Source organism: Lissotriton helveticus, chromosome 1_1, assembly GCF_964261635.1.
Source record: "Lissotriton helveticus chromosome 1_1, aLisHel1.1, whole genome shotgun sequence".
Taxonomy (NCBI): Eukaryota; Metazoa; Chordata; class Amphibia; order Caudata; family Salamandridae; genus Lissotriton; species Lissotriton helveticus.
In genome coordinates, this window is record NC_136057.1 from 1,673,565,928 (window position 1) to 1,673,581,916 (window position 15,989).

Genomic DNA, 15,989 nt, shown 5'->3' on the forward strand with positions numbered 1-15,989 from the left:
GTCGAACGCTGCGGAGAGGTCCAGGAGGAAGAGGGCCGCTGTTTCCCCGTTGTCGATCAGGGTTCTGATGTCGTCGGTGGCAGCGATCAGGGGGGTCTCAGTGCTGTGGTTGGCCCGAAATCCGGACTGCGAGTGGTCGAGGGATCCGTTCGTCTCGAGGAAGGCGGCAAGCTGTTTGTTGACGGTCTTCTCGATGACTTTGGCCGGAAAAGGAAGGAGCGAGATGGGACGGTAGTTCTTGAGGTCGGTGGGGTCCGCCGTTGGTTTTTTCAGGAGGGCGGTCAGCTCGGCGTGCTTCCAGCTCTCCGGGAAGGTGGCGGTGTGGAAGGAGGAGTTGATGGTGTCTCGGAGATGGGGTGCGACGGTGGCGGCGGCTTTGTTGAAGACGTGGTGTGGGCACGGGTCGGTTGGTGATCCTGAGTGGATGGAGTTCATCGTGCGGGTGGTGTCTTCGGTGCTGATCGGGGTCCAGTTGCAGAGGGTGGTGGTGGCGGGCGTTGGTTCGGTGGTAGGGTGCGTGGTCTGTGAGTCGAAGCGGTTGTGTATGTCGGCGATCTTGCGGTGGAAGAACGAGGCGAGGGAGTTGCAGAGGTCTTGCGTGGGGGTGATGTCGTTGGTTCCGGCGCTGGGGTTGGAGAACTCTTTGACGATGTTGAAGAGTTCCTTACTGTCGTGGGCGTTGTTGTCCAGTCGTTCTTTGAGTGCCGTCTTCTTGGTGGCGCGGATCAGTTGATGGTGTTTGCGGGTGGCGTGCTTGAGGGCGGTCCAGTTTTCTGTGGTGTGGTCAAGCCGCCAGGCTTTCTCGAGGGTGCGGCAGTTCTTCTTGGATTCCTTGAGTTCGTTGGTGAACCAGGGGGTTTTCTTGCTGCCGGGTCTGCTGGGAGGGTTCCTCAGTGGTGCGAGGTCTTCGGCGCAGGCGGTCAGCCACTTGGTGAGGTTGCTGGCTGCTACGTTGGGGTCCGTTGTGCTGGTGGGAGTGTTCTTGCTGAGGGAGGCGGTGAGCTGCTCTGTGGTGATCTTGCTCCAGCTGCGGCGGGGGACCCGTTGCGGTTGGTGGTGGGTCGTATTTCTGCTGAAGCTGAAGTGGACGCAGCTGTGGTCTGTCCAGTGGAGTACGGTGGCGTGGCTGAAGGAGACAAGCTTGCTGGATGAGAAGACGGGGTCCAGCGTGTGTCCGGCGTAGTGGGTGGGGGTGTCCACCAGTTGCTTGAGTCCCAGGTTGGCGAGGTTGTCCAGCAGGGCGGTGGTGTTCCTGTCGTTGTTGTTCTCCAGGTGGAAGTTGAGGTCCCCTAGGAGGATGTAGTCGGCGGAGGGAAGGGCGTGCGGGCTGATGAAGTCTGCGATGTCTTCGCTGAACAGCGTGCGCGGTCCCGGTGGCCTGTAGATGAGGGTGCCTCTGAGGGTGGTCTTGGGGTCGGTGTGTATCTGGAAGTGCAGGTGCTCGGCGGCGGGGAAGGTTTTGTCGGAGTTAGTCGAGATGCGGATGGTGTTCTTGTGTACGATGGCGATGCCTCCTCCCGTCTGGTTGATGCGGTCCTTCCGGGTGATCTTGTATCCGTCCGGGATGGCTGTGGCGATGTCGGGCGCTGAGGAGGCGTTCATCCAGGTTTCGGTGAGGAAGGCGACGTCCGGTGCAGTTGCGTCGAGCAGGTCCCAGAGTTCCACGGCGTGCCTGTGGACGGAGCGGGTGTTCAGCAGGATGCACTTCAGGTGGTTGCTGTTAGTGTTGGAGTCGACGGGGGCGGTGCAGATGAAGCGGCAGTCTTTGCAGGCGAAGGGTCCGTTGGTGCGTCTCGGGGTGGCTTGGTAGCAGGTAGGGTTCCGGCCGGCATTGAGAGTGGCGGCGTCGTAGGTCAGTCGTGAAGTATGGCATCGGCGGTGGGGACCAGGGGTCCGGGCGCTGGGCGCGGTCCAGGCGCGGACGGGCGCAGACGGGCTTACCTTTGGCGCGCCTTCGGCGCACAATCGGCGCGCCCGCTGCGCGTGAACGGTGCGCGTGCGCACGGTCGCCATTTATGGCGAAGTGCAGGGAGGGAGGAGCAGCTGGGAGGCGGGAGCGGGGAGGGTACAGAAGGAAAGGGGGCGTGTCCACACTCCCGGCGGCGGGAAGTGGGGAGCAGGGCGGGTGGGCGCAGGGGGCACTGCAGGGGAAGACTGCACAGGGGGACACACCAATACAAGCAAAAAGGTACAATAATAGGAATAAAAAGCAGTTACAATACAATTACACTATAAACAGAACAGCAAAGAAATGCGGGAGAACAACGAGCGACGGCGGGGGGCGTGGCCAGGAGGAAGGAAGGCTCAGCGAGGCTGAGAGCAGCGGCAGGCGGGGGGCACACGCGACAGCTGGTGGCCGTGCGGCAAGGGGGTGTCCTAGATTAGGTCACAGAAGGTGAGCAATACAACTGCGGCCAACAAGATGCTGTCGTTTATTCTGCCTCCAAGGGCAGGCTTCTGTCCTTCAGTTAGGAGGGAAAGTTCTGCCCAAACAGTAGGCAACCAACAGAGTCCACTGGCAGATGTCCATGTAAGGAAGCAGGCTTCTAGCCATCCATTCCTCTGGTGCCTTCAGTAGGCCTCACTTCCAGCATTTGGGCTGCAAAGAAATTGCACAAGTGCTCCGAAGGTCCCTTTGGTATTTAAGGTCTTCTAGTGGGGGGGGGCTACAACCTCAGGTTGCAGACACCCTCCTTTCACTCCCACTTCTGTCATCTCAGGGTCTGTATCATGAGTGTGATCGTGAGGATGCGTGCATCCTAGAGGACCTGTCAGTCCAGGCACTCTAGGATGGACACATAGTCCCACTCTAGGGTGACATAGTCTGTCCGTATCTTGAAGGAATTTGTATGGCCCAGGTCCCAGACTCATGTCGCTGTGGCAATACCGGCAGCACCTAAAGGCGAGAACTGACCCTTCCAGTGCTAGTCTTATGGTCCTCTCTTGTCAGATCATGTGATCCCCGGCCCTCTTGTCTTCATACTGTGAATGGCATCCAACTTCCACCCCATTCTATCCAGGGACTCTGCATCCTACGCCTATGAACAGCAGTGCCAAAATAGTATATTTTGAGGGCACCCTGGGCGGAAGACCCTCTAGGCTCTTTCTCATCTGTGGGAGCTCACTGCCAAGGACGCAGTCTATGGGCAGCTTGGGGCAGATAATTACCCCTCTCTGGGCGATTAAATACTCTCATTCTAGGGACATCAGGGCCACAAGATGGACAGATTTCACCTCCTGGACATTCCTCACTTTACACACCTCTCTTGGCAGATGCTGTTCTAGAGAAACCATCTTTTACACCACCATCATCTGGCTGGCATAAGTAATCTTGCAGAGCAGTGACTGGGGCCTTCTAGAAGGTATTCCTACCAGCCCCAGGGATCATCAACTAACCAGTCTGAGTCCACCTCTCAGCTAAGGGACACTAGGGCATCCTCTGGGTAATCCTCACCCCAAAGCTACACTAGTCACCCCTGTGGTGTGTTCACTGTGTTATCCTTCCTGGACAAGGGGAATCTCCATTTTATTGTCCTGGCTGTAGGCAATCAAAGCACCTACCCCTCTCACAGGGTTTCTCCCCCACCCTCACCCCACCGGAGTGCCCACTTTCCAGCGTTTCAGGAGTGAGTTTGGACTCTTTGCCCTTTTCAGATGTGTGGGGACCAAAGGAGTTTTCTTTCTGGGGCTTGTTGCTCCCCTTCTTTTCTCGGTGTGTGCCAAGCCCTCCCCCAATTTTTGGAATTACCGCCCTGGAATCTTTTGGACTCCAAGATACATATCCACACATCAACTGCCCCTCCAAGCTTTCTGAGGTCAGTCAGCTTGGACTCCACTAGACGCTGGTGCAACTTTGATGAACAATTACTCAAGATGGTCTCTGCATAACCAAACTGTATAGCCCGTCATAAGTTTCCAGTGTATTCCAGTGCTTTTAATGAGGTATCTACAAAATCTACCATGTTTGATGTGCCTGGTTGTGTATGCCCCAGAAATTCTTATAGTCCTCTACAAACTCCCACAATAATACTCTACAGTGCTGCTTATCTACCCTGCATTCTCAATGCTCTTTCAAAGGGGGCAAACCATTTGCCAATGCCAACATCCACCACAAAGCTAGACACAATACCCTTTGCCAAGCAAGGGTTGTGAGGTTCCCCTGCAGACCTCCTCAGCATTGCTTCCACCATCTTCATTCTAGAGCATGATTCTCAATCTGGATGTCTGCTCTTCCAAGGCGATCTTCTTTTATTTCAATGCTAGTTTCTTTTTCTCCAGGGCTATGATCCCGGCCTGCAGATTGTTTGATGACTGCTTGTCACTGTACTCCATCTGGCTGATGGCCTGCTCAGAAGGGCTTACGCTGTAAGAGCCTGCATCATTCCCAACTTTTGAATGTCCACTGAAAAGTCCATTCAGGGGCAGGCTATTTCCTGCCCCTCCTCTTCTTAGGTATCCTTGAGCTCTACATCCTCCATTGAGATGGTCTGTAGCTGGCAGACCTTTGCCAGGCCCTAAAGGCTTTGTGGAAATCCTCCTTCATGGGTTCCCTTCTCAACTTCAGCCCTCTCTGTTAGCACGTTTGTCAGCTCTGCCATGCCAAGGATCTCAATGGTCGAAAAATCCACCTCCATTTTCCCAAAAAAGGAATAAGGAATCAAAAACTAGACTCCATAAAGATTACCCAAAACGTTTTACTACCAATTAAACACCCCCAATTTATTTAGCTGTTAATTGAACTTATGAATTTTTAATTTCAACTTTTAAAACTGAGTGGTACCGTCAAACACAAGTTTTAGATCCTACCCCTGAAAACCAATGTAGGAAAGTGAATTATTCATTGGGGTGGATGGTAGTCCACCACAAGTAATACATCCCTAATCAGTTCAGTCCAGGCAAAGCTTTCTATAATTTGAACCTGAGCTCAACCTCTGGAAGCTATTGCACAGAACAAGTAGGCTTAACTTAGAGAAAATGTGTAAAGCACGTAGAAGTACCAGTTAAAAAATTCAAAGGCACAATATAATGAAGATCGCACTACAATTTATAAAAACTTAGAATAAAGTAATAAGCAAAATTAAACCAAAAAGATAAAAATCCAATAAGGCGAACCAAGGATGTGAATTCTTAAAGATTTAAGTGAAAAAGCGCCAAGAAAAAGTAAAAGGTCTATGGTCGCAGTTGACGATTTCTTTGTCCTTGGTACAATTTTGAGCAAGTCTGGCACTTAAGGTCTATACACGGGGTCAAACAGCAGGTTCAATTCTTTTTTTCTTTCACAGGTCCGGAGAGTGCCCTTAGAGTGACACAATTATGATTGACATCACCTAGTAGGTGGGGGGTGACCGTAACCAATGGGGTACAAGTTCCCAGAGGCAGCTCTATCCATGTTTGCAGCATTTCCTGTTTGCCATACGGTAAACAACCCCATATAGTAGCTTATTAACAAAATCCAAGATGGGGGAGGGGGGGGAACTCATCACACCATGCACAGTCCCCTCCTTTGTGGTCACTCAAAACCAATTCTAGGGGCACACTCCTCCAACTGGTTTTGGTTCCAACTTGACTAGGGAGACAAAGGTGTCGCCTAACACTAACTTGTGGCAGGGAAGATCCCTTTGAAGTTAATTGAGTTCCTGAGCCCACCCCAGCTGGTCCTCGTGGCAGGGGAAAAACACCTCCACATACACAGGCCATTGTCCCTACTCCGGGAGCAGTTTTCAAACCACTTTAAGGACAAGCTGTTTGGACAGATTCTGGCGAGCTTTTGTAAATTAGTTGATAGAAGCTGCAGGGAGGAAAAAGAAAGCTTTCGAAAAGCTGCTTTTCCTAAATCTTTACCAAAAATACTTCTCTGTATACGACTATGCAACTATAATGCTATGCTAGCATTTGTGACGCCACAATAAAATGTGAAGTCATAATCACAAAACTACAATCAGAGTTGTGTATGTCAATATCCAAATGGAAAAAAAACTTATTTATTTACACATTCAATAAACACGAAAAGCATATAGTATTATGCAGTGAGCAGAAAGTGACGGTGTTCCTCTGGCATGTATTTGCAAAGTGACTTTTTAGTGATACATAATTTGCAGCAGTCACAATGAGGGAAACATCTTATTCTCCACATTAATCATAAGCAGAAAGTTGGAGTCAAGATGTGGTTGTCGACAACGTTTCGATCCCCAACTGCGGTCAGGGGATCATCATAAGGACAGGAAAATCAGAATGCATCAGAAGTTGCTGTTAGTCCAAGTGGAGGACAGCGAGGTTAAGCTGTGTATGAAGGAATGAAGTCCTGCCCGCAGATTCACGCTACCACGGTCCGCGAAGGGGGGTTGTGTTGCCAAGGGTATCCAATGTGAAGCAGGGTCGGAGGGGTGAGAAGTCAGGCTACAGTAGTAGACCTGATGCTATGTTTCCCCGGTCACACTAGTGGATGGCCCAATAGGTGCTACAATCCAAGGGTGACATAACTTTCTATGCCATGGGTCCAGTTTACACACCATATATGATGCCCTCAAAGGAGAGTTAAATTTGCTAATCCGTGATTAGCCAATTTCTATATGCTTTTGGTGTCAGAGCACATACAGTGGGCACTATAAAGCAGTGTTCCAGTGTACAGTCTAAAAGTTAGCAATACAATTCACCGTAAAGGGGGAGTAGGGGCATGGCTTGAACACCGATCAAGGTGGCCGAGATTTAGAGTAGCTCTGCTTGGCCATCCGAAATCCGATACAATCCTGCAATTACACTACAGTGTAAGCACTGCCAACCTAATTACCAGAGTCAGATAAGCATCCGCAGTATTAGGGGAGAGTTTTGGCAACCTAGACCTAGCCCTGGAGTTGCAGAGAGAGGGAGACAGCCCGCAGAGACTACTGGGAGAGGCCACATGGTTAGAGCGGCTGCCCGTGGCAGATGAGGACAGTGACACATTTGGCCAGGACACATGGTGGGGGGCTCTGTGCTCTGTGACAGGGCCCACTGGTTTTAGTTGCCTCTCCGGGACACGGAATTTCTGGCCGTCGGAGACGCCGGGGGCGCGCCAGCTCTGGCGGTGGGCCTGCAGTGAAGACGGTGCTGTGCCTGGAGCACCAAGGCCCACAGTTGTAGATGGATGGGGCCACGCTGTACCGGGCGGCTCCCTGGGAGTATTTCCAGATGGCAGCATGGTATCGTGACAGTACTAAGCACCAGAGGAAGGGAAAACACATCAGCAGGTAAGAAGGTGCAAGGCCCTACGTGCAAACGGGCGTGGTGACACTGGGGGCGACTATAAGGCAGAGCCGCGAGGAGGACGAGGGCCAAAATATATTCACAGCCATCTGCCAGGGGCACAGGAGACAGAAATCTCAGATCCAGGGAAGGCAGCCTAGCAGAAACAAGGGCAACCCCCGGGAGCCATTCAAGACATTAGTCCCCACTATATGGGTGGCAGAGCTCCCCAGTACAACCACAGACAGACCCTGGGATTTCCCTAGAATACACGATGGACCTAAGCAGCGGTGGGGCAGTAAATGAGCAAGAACCTCTTGGGGCCCATATTTATCTATTTGCACCTGCACCACCAGCTCTCTCTCCAGGGGCCAAGGAGAATGACTCAGAGACTCGTATAGCACACCATGCCTTGCGAGCAACGGCATACGGGCGGGCCCTGGTTCCCAGGGGGTGTGTCGACCAAGTCCGAAACTCAAGTGAATAGATGTTGCTGCAATCACCAGATGATGTAAAGGGGTGACGAGATCTCCCCCTCGGTGCAGGAACACTGCAATAAGAGTCCCCATTTGGGGGCCACACGGAGGGCGGGTGCACCGGTCGCGGAGACAGTCTAACCAGGTTTCGTTGCAGTTTGCTGCGATGTGGGTACCCCGTTTTAATTCTTATACATTCCACCCAGTGTTCCTATCCTGGATTGCTTGTTACTGTCATTGATGTTACTGGCGATCTGAAATCCTGACTGCACATGCTGTCCCACAGGGACATGGTGGTCCCACCATGCAATGTGGCTAAGGACAAAGCACCACCTCATCAAAGGAAGGTAATCATGACTAATTGATACCGGACAATGCTGCTCTGTTGGCTGCCATCACACAGTTGCAATATGTTCTTGATGCAAAGATAGGTGCAGTGGGCTCATAGGTCACATTGCTCCTTCAGGACTACGAAACACAGTGGGGCAGATCACCGAGGCTGAGGCCCAAGACTCGGGGGTTAGAGGATTCAGTCACATCCCTGCAGCAAACGGTGTCCAAGCTTACCTCGGTTACCAGAGAGCTGGCAGCATGAGTGGAAGATGATGAGGGACAGGCATGCCGTAACAACTTACGATTCATTGGATTTCATGAGGGGTGCGAGAGTTCGTCAGTGGAACGGCTCCTAGATCAATAGTTTCAAGAGTTGCTGAAGGCTGGAACCGTCTCCCCTTGCTTTGTGGTTGAGCTGGCCCATAGGGCTCTGGTGCGATGCCCTCCCCTGGGTGCCAGGTCCAGACTGGTCATTGCTATACTTTTTAACCATATGGACAGAGACACCATCCTTAAGCATGCACAGCTCCAAGAAAAAATCCTGCACCAATCACATACCATTATTATGTTTCCAGACTACACCAGGCTGGAACAGCTACAGCGTTAATCCATCCAGGCTGCCAAGCTGTGCCTCCGCAAGCTAAACATTCGGTACATGCTCCTACATCCTGAAAAGCTTAAAGCAATATATTAATCTCAGACACTCTTCTTTGATTCACCTGAGGAGGTGTTCCAGTGGACTGACAAAAGGATTCATGTTAAGCCTCATACCCCTCTGTGCACAATCTCGAACTCATCTCAAGGTGACAAACAGGGCAAGACTGCAAAGACTCCACTAAACGTCACAACAGGTCCCATTCATCATGGAGGGGATACAGCCGACAGACTGACAACGCAGCGGCTGAAGGGGAGTTCCTAATCTCTCAGACATCAAGGGGCAGGCTCTCCTAAGTAACAATGCTGGTAGCCACGTCCTAGCTGGTGCCTTTCACAAACTCAGAAGTGTATATTCCTATAGGTGACCATGCAACATTGTGAGTTGTTAATCGTTTCCCCAGATAGGTTGTTTGTGTTGGGTATTGGGATCCATTGGGACAGGCCAGAAAGGGATCCCTGTTGGGCTCTAATGATGGTCCGCTGCACGACAGATATTTCCAGTTCCCAAAGTATAGAGAAGGGGGTGTTAAGTGTTTGTTTTAATTGTAGAAGTTATTGAATCAAGATGGATATTATGTTTTTGTGCTATGCTTGATAGTTTTAATTTTTATGTCCCTGTCCAGAGATCACTTCTTCACATGCTCAGCAGATAGATGTTATCACACAGCCTGGACATTAGTGCCCAGTCACAGTCTGGTCCTGCTGACTACCTCAGGACAGTGTTGTGGATTGTGAATGCCCTGCTTTACATGGTTAAGAGAGGGGCAGTCCTGAAGCAGGCAAAGTGGGTGGGGGCAGATGTCTTGCTCCTACAGGAGCCTCGCCACATCGGGAACAAGGTCCCATGCCTGGTTAGATGGGGGTTCATGCAGATCTATCACTCGTGATTCACAAGTGGCTCTAAGGGTATGGGTATACTGATCAGGCAGAAGGTTCCATTTCAGCACATCAGGAAATGGACAGATAGGTACGGCAGATACACTCCAGTAGCGGGTATGGTTTATGCAGAATCTCTTACACTACTAAGTATAGCTACCACCCCCCCTTAGACAAGCCTTTCTTCAATTAACGATGGGGCTCTACATGAACTGCCAGATGGACTCATAGCGTTGGGAGGTGAATGGAAGGGATGTGTGGCCCCGACAGCGGATAGCTGATGTCTTCAGGAAGCAGCCCCTTCAAAGACAGGGGTGTCACTTTACCCTTCTTTATTTTAGCACTGGGTCTCACAGATGTATGGAGAGCACACAAAGTGACATCAGGGGAGTTGAACCATCTTCTCGGCTGGCCACAGCTCGTACTCTCAACTTGATTATTTCTGGTTCCACACAGCCACATTCAGAGTGTCAGATATTATGGTGCTACCAAGAGGACGGTCAGATCACTCGTCAGTGGCCCTGGGACTCCGCGTGGGTCACTGGCAACAAGCATTCCTTTGGCACTTATCACCTTGGGATCTTCAAACCCCAGACTATCGTAAAGATATGGAGGGTTCTTTAGATTGTTATTTTGCACATAATATGGGCACTGTGACATCCCTCTGACGATTTGGGGGGGCTCTAAAACCCACATTAAGAGGGGTAGAAATTATCTACTGCACAGGGGAGCCATGGCCAGACGCGAGAACTGACACACCTTGAGGCAGGATTAGGAAGCTGGACTTGCTGGGATGGCTGCATAATGGCAGACTTGCATGTAAACAGCTTGGTCTGGTACAGCAGCAGTACCACCAGGCCCTGATGGACGAAGTGCGATTGGCCTGGCAGGCATCCCAAAGCTGTATTTCTCAATGGAGGACAAGTTGGGTCAAATTCTACATAGACTATGTCAGGGTATACCCCGATCTCCTCCTTTTGCCCTAATCAGGGATGAGTCGGGGGCACTACTTGCAGACCCTGGAGAGATACTGCATAGTATTGCTTCCCATTTTGGAGGGGTTATGCCAAGAAGGAGGTGTTGCCCAGGACACAGATTGAGGAGTTTGTGCGGGCGCTCCCACTCCAAACTTCTCCCCAGCTGCCCGCTTATCACTAGATGATGTGGTCACGTGGGAAGAACTTTCATAAGCTGTGACCAAGTTGAACCCTGGTAACGATCCCAGGCCCAACGGGTTCTCTGGTGAATTATTTAAAGCCTTCATGCCAAACTCCAAGATCACATCCTGGGAGCAGTCCTATCTGCGGCAGCCAAGGCCATCCTGCCGCCGGATTGGAGCCATGAGGAGATCGTGGTTTTCCCCTAGCCAGGCCGCCCAGCGGATGATCGCACTTCGCATCACCCGATCTCTATTAAACTTAGAGGTTAAGATATCGTCTAAGGCACTGGTGAATAGGCTAATAAATAAGGCTCTCGGTTTTCCGTTTAAAAACGGATTTTTACACATAAATACAGGCGGAAAAATATTTTTCTTCCGTCTGTATTGATAAATAGAAATGGAAAAATACGACCAAACCGGAATCAGAGAATTGTTTGGCCATTCGTGTTCCAGCCAAGTGGTTACCTCTCCGTCCCCTCTTCCTGATTTCGGTGTACGCCTGCCCACATTAACACCTGCAGGGCCATTAATCTTTGGATAGGCAAAGGAAATTCCTATGAGGGTCTTGTATTGACCTCTGACCTGCCATCCATAGCCCTGTTGTTTTACTGTTTGCTCTTTAAAGGGGTGGGGGACGCAGCTGTAAGTAGCTAATGCAAGACCGGTAGAAATGAATTAATTGCAGGATAGATTGTGAGGATCGGCATGGTGACAAAGCATTCAAAAACTCTTAACATTTTCTCTTACCCGTGACTTCAGTTATTTATTCCTTTACCGCGGCGCAAACTCCGCTGTGGTGCGGGAGTTCTGATGAGTGGGCGGGTCAGAGTCGGCCAACAGACGTGCGCAGCAATACCGAGGAAGTGCTTGCGACGACCGTTGGCCGACACGCGCATTGAAGGGGTTAACTGCTTATTCAAAGTGTGTGGCAATAATAAGTAATTAACCAGATGGCCACTGAGTCACTTTGTGAAACAAACCAAAAAATTATTTTGAATGTGACCCAAAAAGTGCTTAAAGACCAGCAGCATAAACACAGTAGGTAAATTAGGCCGGATTAACCTTCGCATCCTTGCAGGCCATAAAACTAAACTTTTCACCCTAACTTTGCGTGGTATGAAGAAACACAGCAAGTCAACAATAGCAGAATGTAATCATTCCTGAGAGGTGCATCTTGCCAGAGACAGCCAGGGCATATCTGGAAACTCTTTTCAAAGTTAAATTGTGTTTTTTCCACCGTGGCCACAGTTATACTGTGTGGTATTACGCATTAATGCACAGAAAACGTCTTCAACAAACAGAACTTTGTCATCTAAATTCAGTAAAAGGTTCAATGCTACTAGGCGGTCGAAAATAAAATATAGCATATGATACACGTCTAAAACCCAGTGTCTTCATTGCAGGGACTGTGTCTCCCTTCTGGAAAATTTAGTTTGCATTAGCGTAGCTCATGTGGGTGTTGTTCATTATTTCAGGCTTCAGAAGTGTGAGGGAAATAGAGCCCAGCTGGACTATGCAAGGCATTTCATTTTTGAGGAGTGCAACTTTATTCCCACATCAGGCAGATGATTCATTCTCAAGGCTGCCCTATCCACATGGAAGATCGTGGTGAAAGGTGGAGATGGGATAAAGGTGTTGGCATATTTGGAGAGACCGTGGGTCTACACAAACACATTAAAAGCTACGGTATTCACAGCTGGCACTGGCCCCCCCGAGTCTTGGGTGGGCGACCGGAATGTGGGTTGCTGCCAGCAAGTTTAAATACTTGCACGTTTTTGTGTCCCCAGTTGAGACATGGAATGCTAATGTAGAACCAGTGTTAGATAGCCTTAAGGAAGACTTAAAGATTTTGTTGGTGCTCCCCCTATCTTTGACGTGACAGTCAGTGATCTTCAAAATGGTGTCTCTCCCCTGAATCCTTTACCAGCTACAGATCTTTCTGTATGACATTCCAAGACAATGGTCCCACAAACTGAATTCTATTTTAATACATTCATGTGGGAAGGGGGGGTCCTTGCGCTGCCCTTAGCAAGTGTTTCCAGTCCATCTACTGTGGGGACATAGCAGCAGCACAATGCAAGCCATATTATTTGGCAGCTCACCTCTTGATCATAAACAACTGGTGGTATGACATACAGGGTGATCCGGCATATGCATTACACAAATGGGCGGTAGGTACTACTCCACTAATCACATATCTGTATGGAGGAGGGTAAAGGCAAAAATCTTCCCCGAGTAATTAGACTAAATGTATGGCGTTCAATACTTAGACATAAAAAATGGTGGGGCAGACTAACGGAACAGATGCTGCGACAGCATGGAAGTCTACTTCCACGGGTAGCCGCCTTAACAGGATTCCAGATTTCCAGTTAGGGGGACAATACGCAAGACACAGTCCTCAATTCATTCCAATCTCTTCAGACAGAACATCAGCTCCACTGAAGTCCATTCCACCGATATCTTCAGCTCTGCCATGCGCTGACCTCTTATAAAACCACTTTGTGCGACCTTCCAATTTTCAATCCCTTAGGGGGGAAAACTGATTATGGGTGACCTGGGTGACCATAAAGTTGCAAAAATGTATCAGACACTTATATCTAATCAACCGGATGTATTTGGTGCCCTTCGCGCGGCATGGGAGACTGATGTGGGGGAGTTGGACAATGAAGACTGGATGGAAGTCCTGGGGACACCACGAGAGTCAGCCATAATGGCCAGGCTTCGACTGATCCAGTTAAAATACCTCCACAGGGTCTATCTTACACATCATCGGGTTTGGCGCCTGAAGGTGATTGACTCCCCGGCCTGTCTCCGCTGTGGCTTGGGAGAGGGCAGCTTTCTGAATACAGTATGGAGTTATCCCAAGTTGGGTAGAATCTGGTAGGGGTGACCACATGCCTGGGTAGGGTCCTGTCTAGGCAGTTCCCGCAGGACCTGAGATTGGTACTCCTCCAGATCCCTAGGTGAAGATAGACATAAATTGTCCTTTCTTTACCTGGGACTGACAATAGCCAAACAAGATATTGCTAGAGAGTGGAAAGAGGCACCCCCCTCCCCAGGTCGTTGGCGGTGTGGAAGAGGGGATGAACCATTGCACGGGGTTAGAGCTAGGGGTTGCCCCCCAAAACATCCCAAAATCTGGAAAGGATTGGTGGAGTACAGGGGAATAGAATCAGAACCGGTCCATCCAGTACACCACTTAATCGATGATGAAATCCGGGCATTCCAGGGAAGGGGGGGCAGATAGAACAAGGGTGAGAAGACCAGTTTTTCACTAAGGTTTCATTTATGTGTGGCAGCAAATTGGAAGGCAGAGGGGGGAATGGGATTGGAAGGACAGGTACCTTTTGTTTATATTCTTTATTTGCTCTTATTTTTATTTTACTACGTAGGCAGTGTTGGAAATTTCAAATGCGAAATCCAGGAATGTGGGTTTTTTTAAATGGTGGGAAAGGGACCTGGCAAAAGGGGGCATTTTCTCAGGGCGTCATCTTAGGAAAACACTGCCCACTGGGATATCAGAACTCAACCCATACAGCACCCAAAGGTCTCCTAGTTAGGTTGCTATAAATTACCTCGACAGGCACAGACCCAGACTTGACTTGTCTTGTCCTGGAGAACTAGAGAGGCTGCTTCTCTACTTTTGGTTCTATGGTGGGCTGGAGTAGCAGCCACTAAACTTGTCTTAAAGTTTCATTACAGAGCACCTGAAAGAAAGGTAGATTCAAGTAGATCACCAGCCGCAAACCAGTTCACACTCATGCCTGCAAGCTCATTCAGTGCTGTGCTCCCAATCATAAATGACATTGAGGAAAGTGAGGAAAAGAACATTTGCCAGTGTTTACACATCATTTTACTAAGGATGCCGCAAAGGATTCTGGATACATAATATCGTCTAGAATTGAAGCATGGCTATGGTAATGATGAGGGGTTTTGAGCTGACCAGGCTTAGATATGATGTAGCATTTAGTGGCAGAGAGGTGGACCTGCCACCAGATTATAGAATTACAAATACAAAAGCAGTGCGCAGACCATCTGAGGCATGGAACAGAAATCCATAAGTCCTCAGACAGGAGACACGTGTCTGTCTTTGTGAGCAGCCTCGCGAGGCACGAAACACTTACAGCAACACTCCTATCAATAATAGCCTCTCGATTGTAGAAGGGGGCAGTTAATTCAAACGATGGAAATGAAAATACAGGAGATGAGAAGCACTGTGCATTAAAGAAAGAGAATTTAACAAAGCCAATGACACATGAAGGGTCGCAAGAGGCAATGGTGATCCATGCAGGCAATCTCTGTGTTGCTAGACGGGAAAACAGACATACATGGGTGTCTTCTGTTATCCATAACTAGATAGGAATTCTGATAAAGCAAAAGTGCACCTGAGCATGCTGTGAGCTACAAACTGAGCAAACTGCTCTCCTTACACTCTGATGAGCAACCCTTTCTTGGATCACTGTGCCCGCCCGTATTTATCACACACTGAAATGTATTTTTATTTGTACAGGATGCTTTGAAACATCCTTAGGATGGCATACTGATGCATCACAACACATTAAAACTCATACATTGTTGTCATTCGATCTCCCCAAGCCCCTCAACACAAGGAGGTATTCCATGCATACCCACCTGAATGATGAGGGTGAACCAAGTTAAACAAGGCTGATTTGCGTATGATCGAGTTCAGGTTCTTGCTGATGACTGGAGTGGGCCGAATGAGGCTTTGCAAATCGCTAGGGTCAAATAAATTATGCAGGACGTAAAAGGCAGTGATGAACCCCACAGCAATGCCAGAGTTGAACATCAGCCAGGACACCTTGAAGAGAAAGGCCATCTTCCCTCTACAGTATTCTTAGCTCTGCACAGTGGAAACCTGAGAACACAAACACAAGACAGAGGTGGATGGTCAGGTTTTCTAGTAGTACATTTAGGGTTTCCGTCATAGATATGAACTCTCAACGGGCTCTCAAGATGCACCACTAAAATGTCAATGAGGTATCCATACATGCCAAAAACTCTGGCGCAACATTGCTCTATAAGCCATTATGTTAAAACCCCACTTACTTAAACAAAGGCGATTCTGCAGACTGAGAGATGTTTGCTAACTGTAGTCATGATCCATCAAATCTATAGGAAGAGGATTCTTAAAATAGTTCTTCCCATTCACACCTTCATAGAAATTTTGGCACAGACCAGGGTAAAAAGCTGCTGAACAAAGGTAACCACATTTGGAATTGAGGCCACGCTTGCTTTTATTTGTCGCA

At 49.4% G+C, this 15,989-nt stretch overlaps 1 protein-coding gene across 2 annotated transcripts in view; it reads right to left on the bottom strand.

The window, feature by feature from the left end:
* The window catches only part of LOC144830768 (glycoprotein-N-acetylgalactosamine 3-beta-galactosyltransferase 1-A-like), a 712,051-nt gene that overhangs the window by 524,983 nt on the left and 171,079 nt on the right, over positions 1-15,989 (bottom strand). For both annotated transcript variants that reach the window (XM_078688937.1, XM_078688935.1), the window contains exon 2: positions 15,355-15,598. In XM_078688937.1, the coding sequence (XP_078545063.1) occupies positions 15,355-15,559 (205 nt within the window). In that variant the 5' untranslated portion in view covers positions 15,560-15,598. The remainder of the gene's footprint in view (positions 1-15,354; positions 15,599-15,989) is intronic.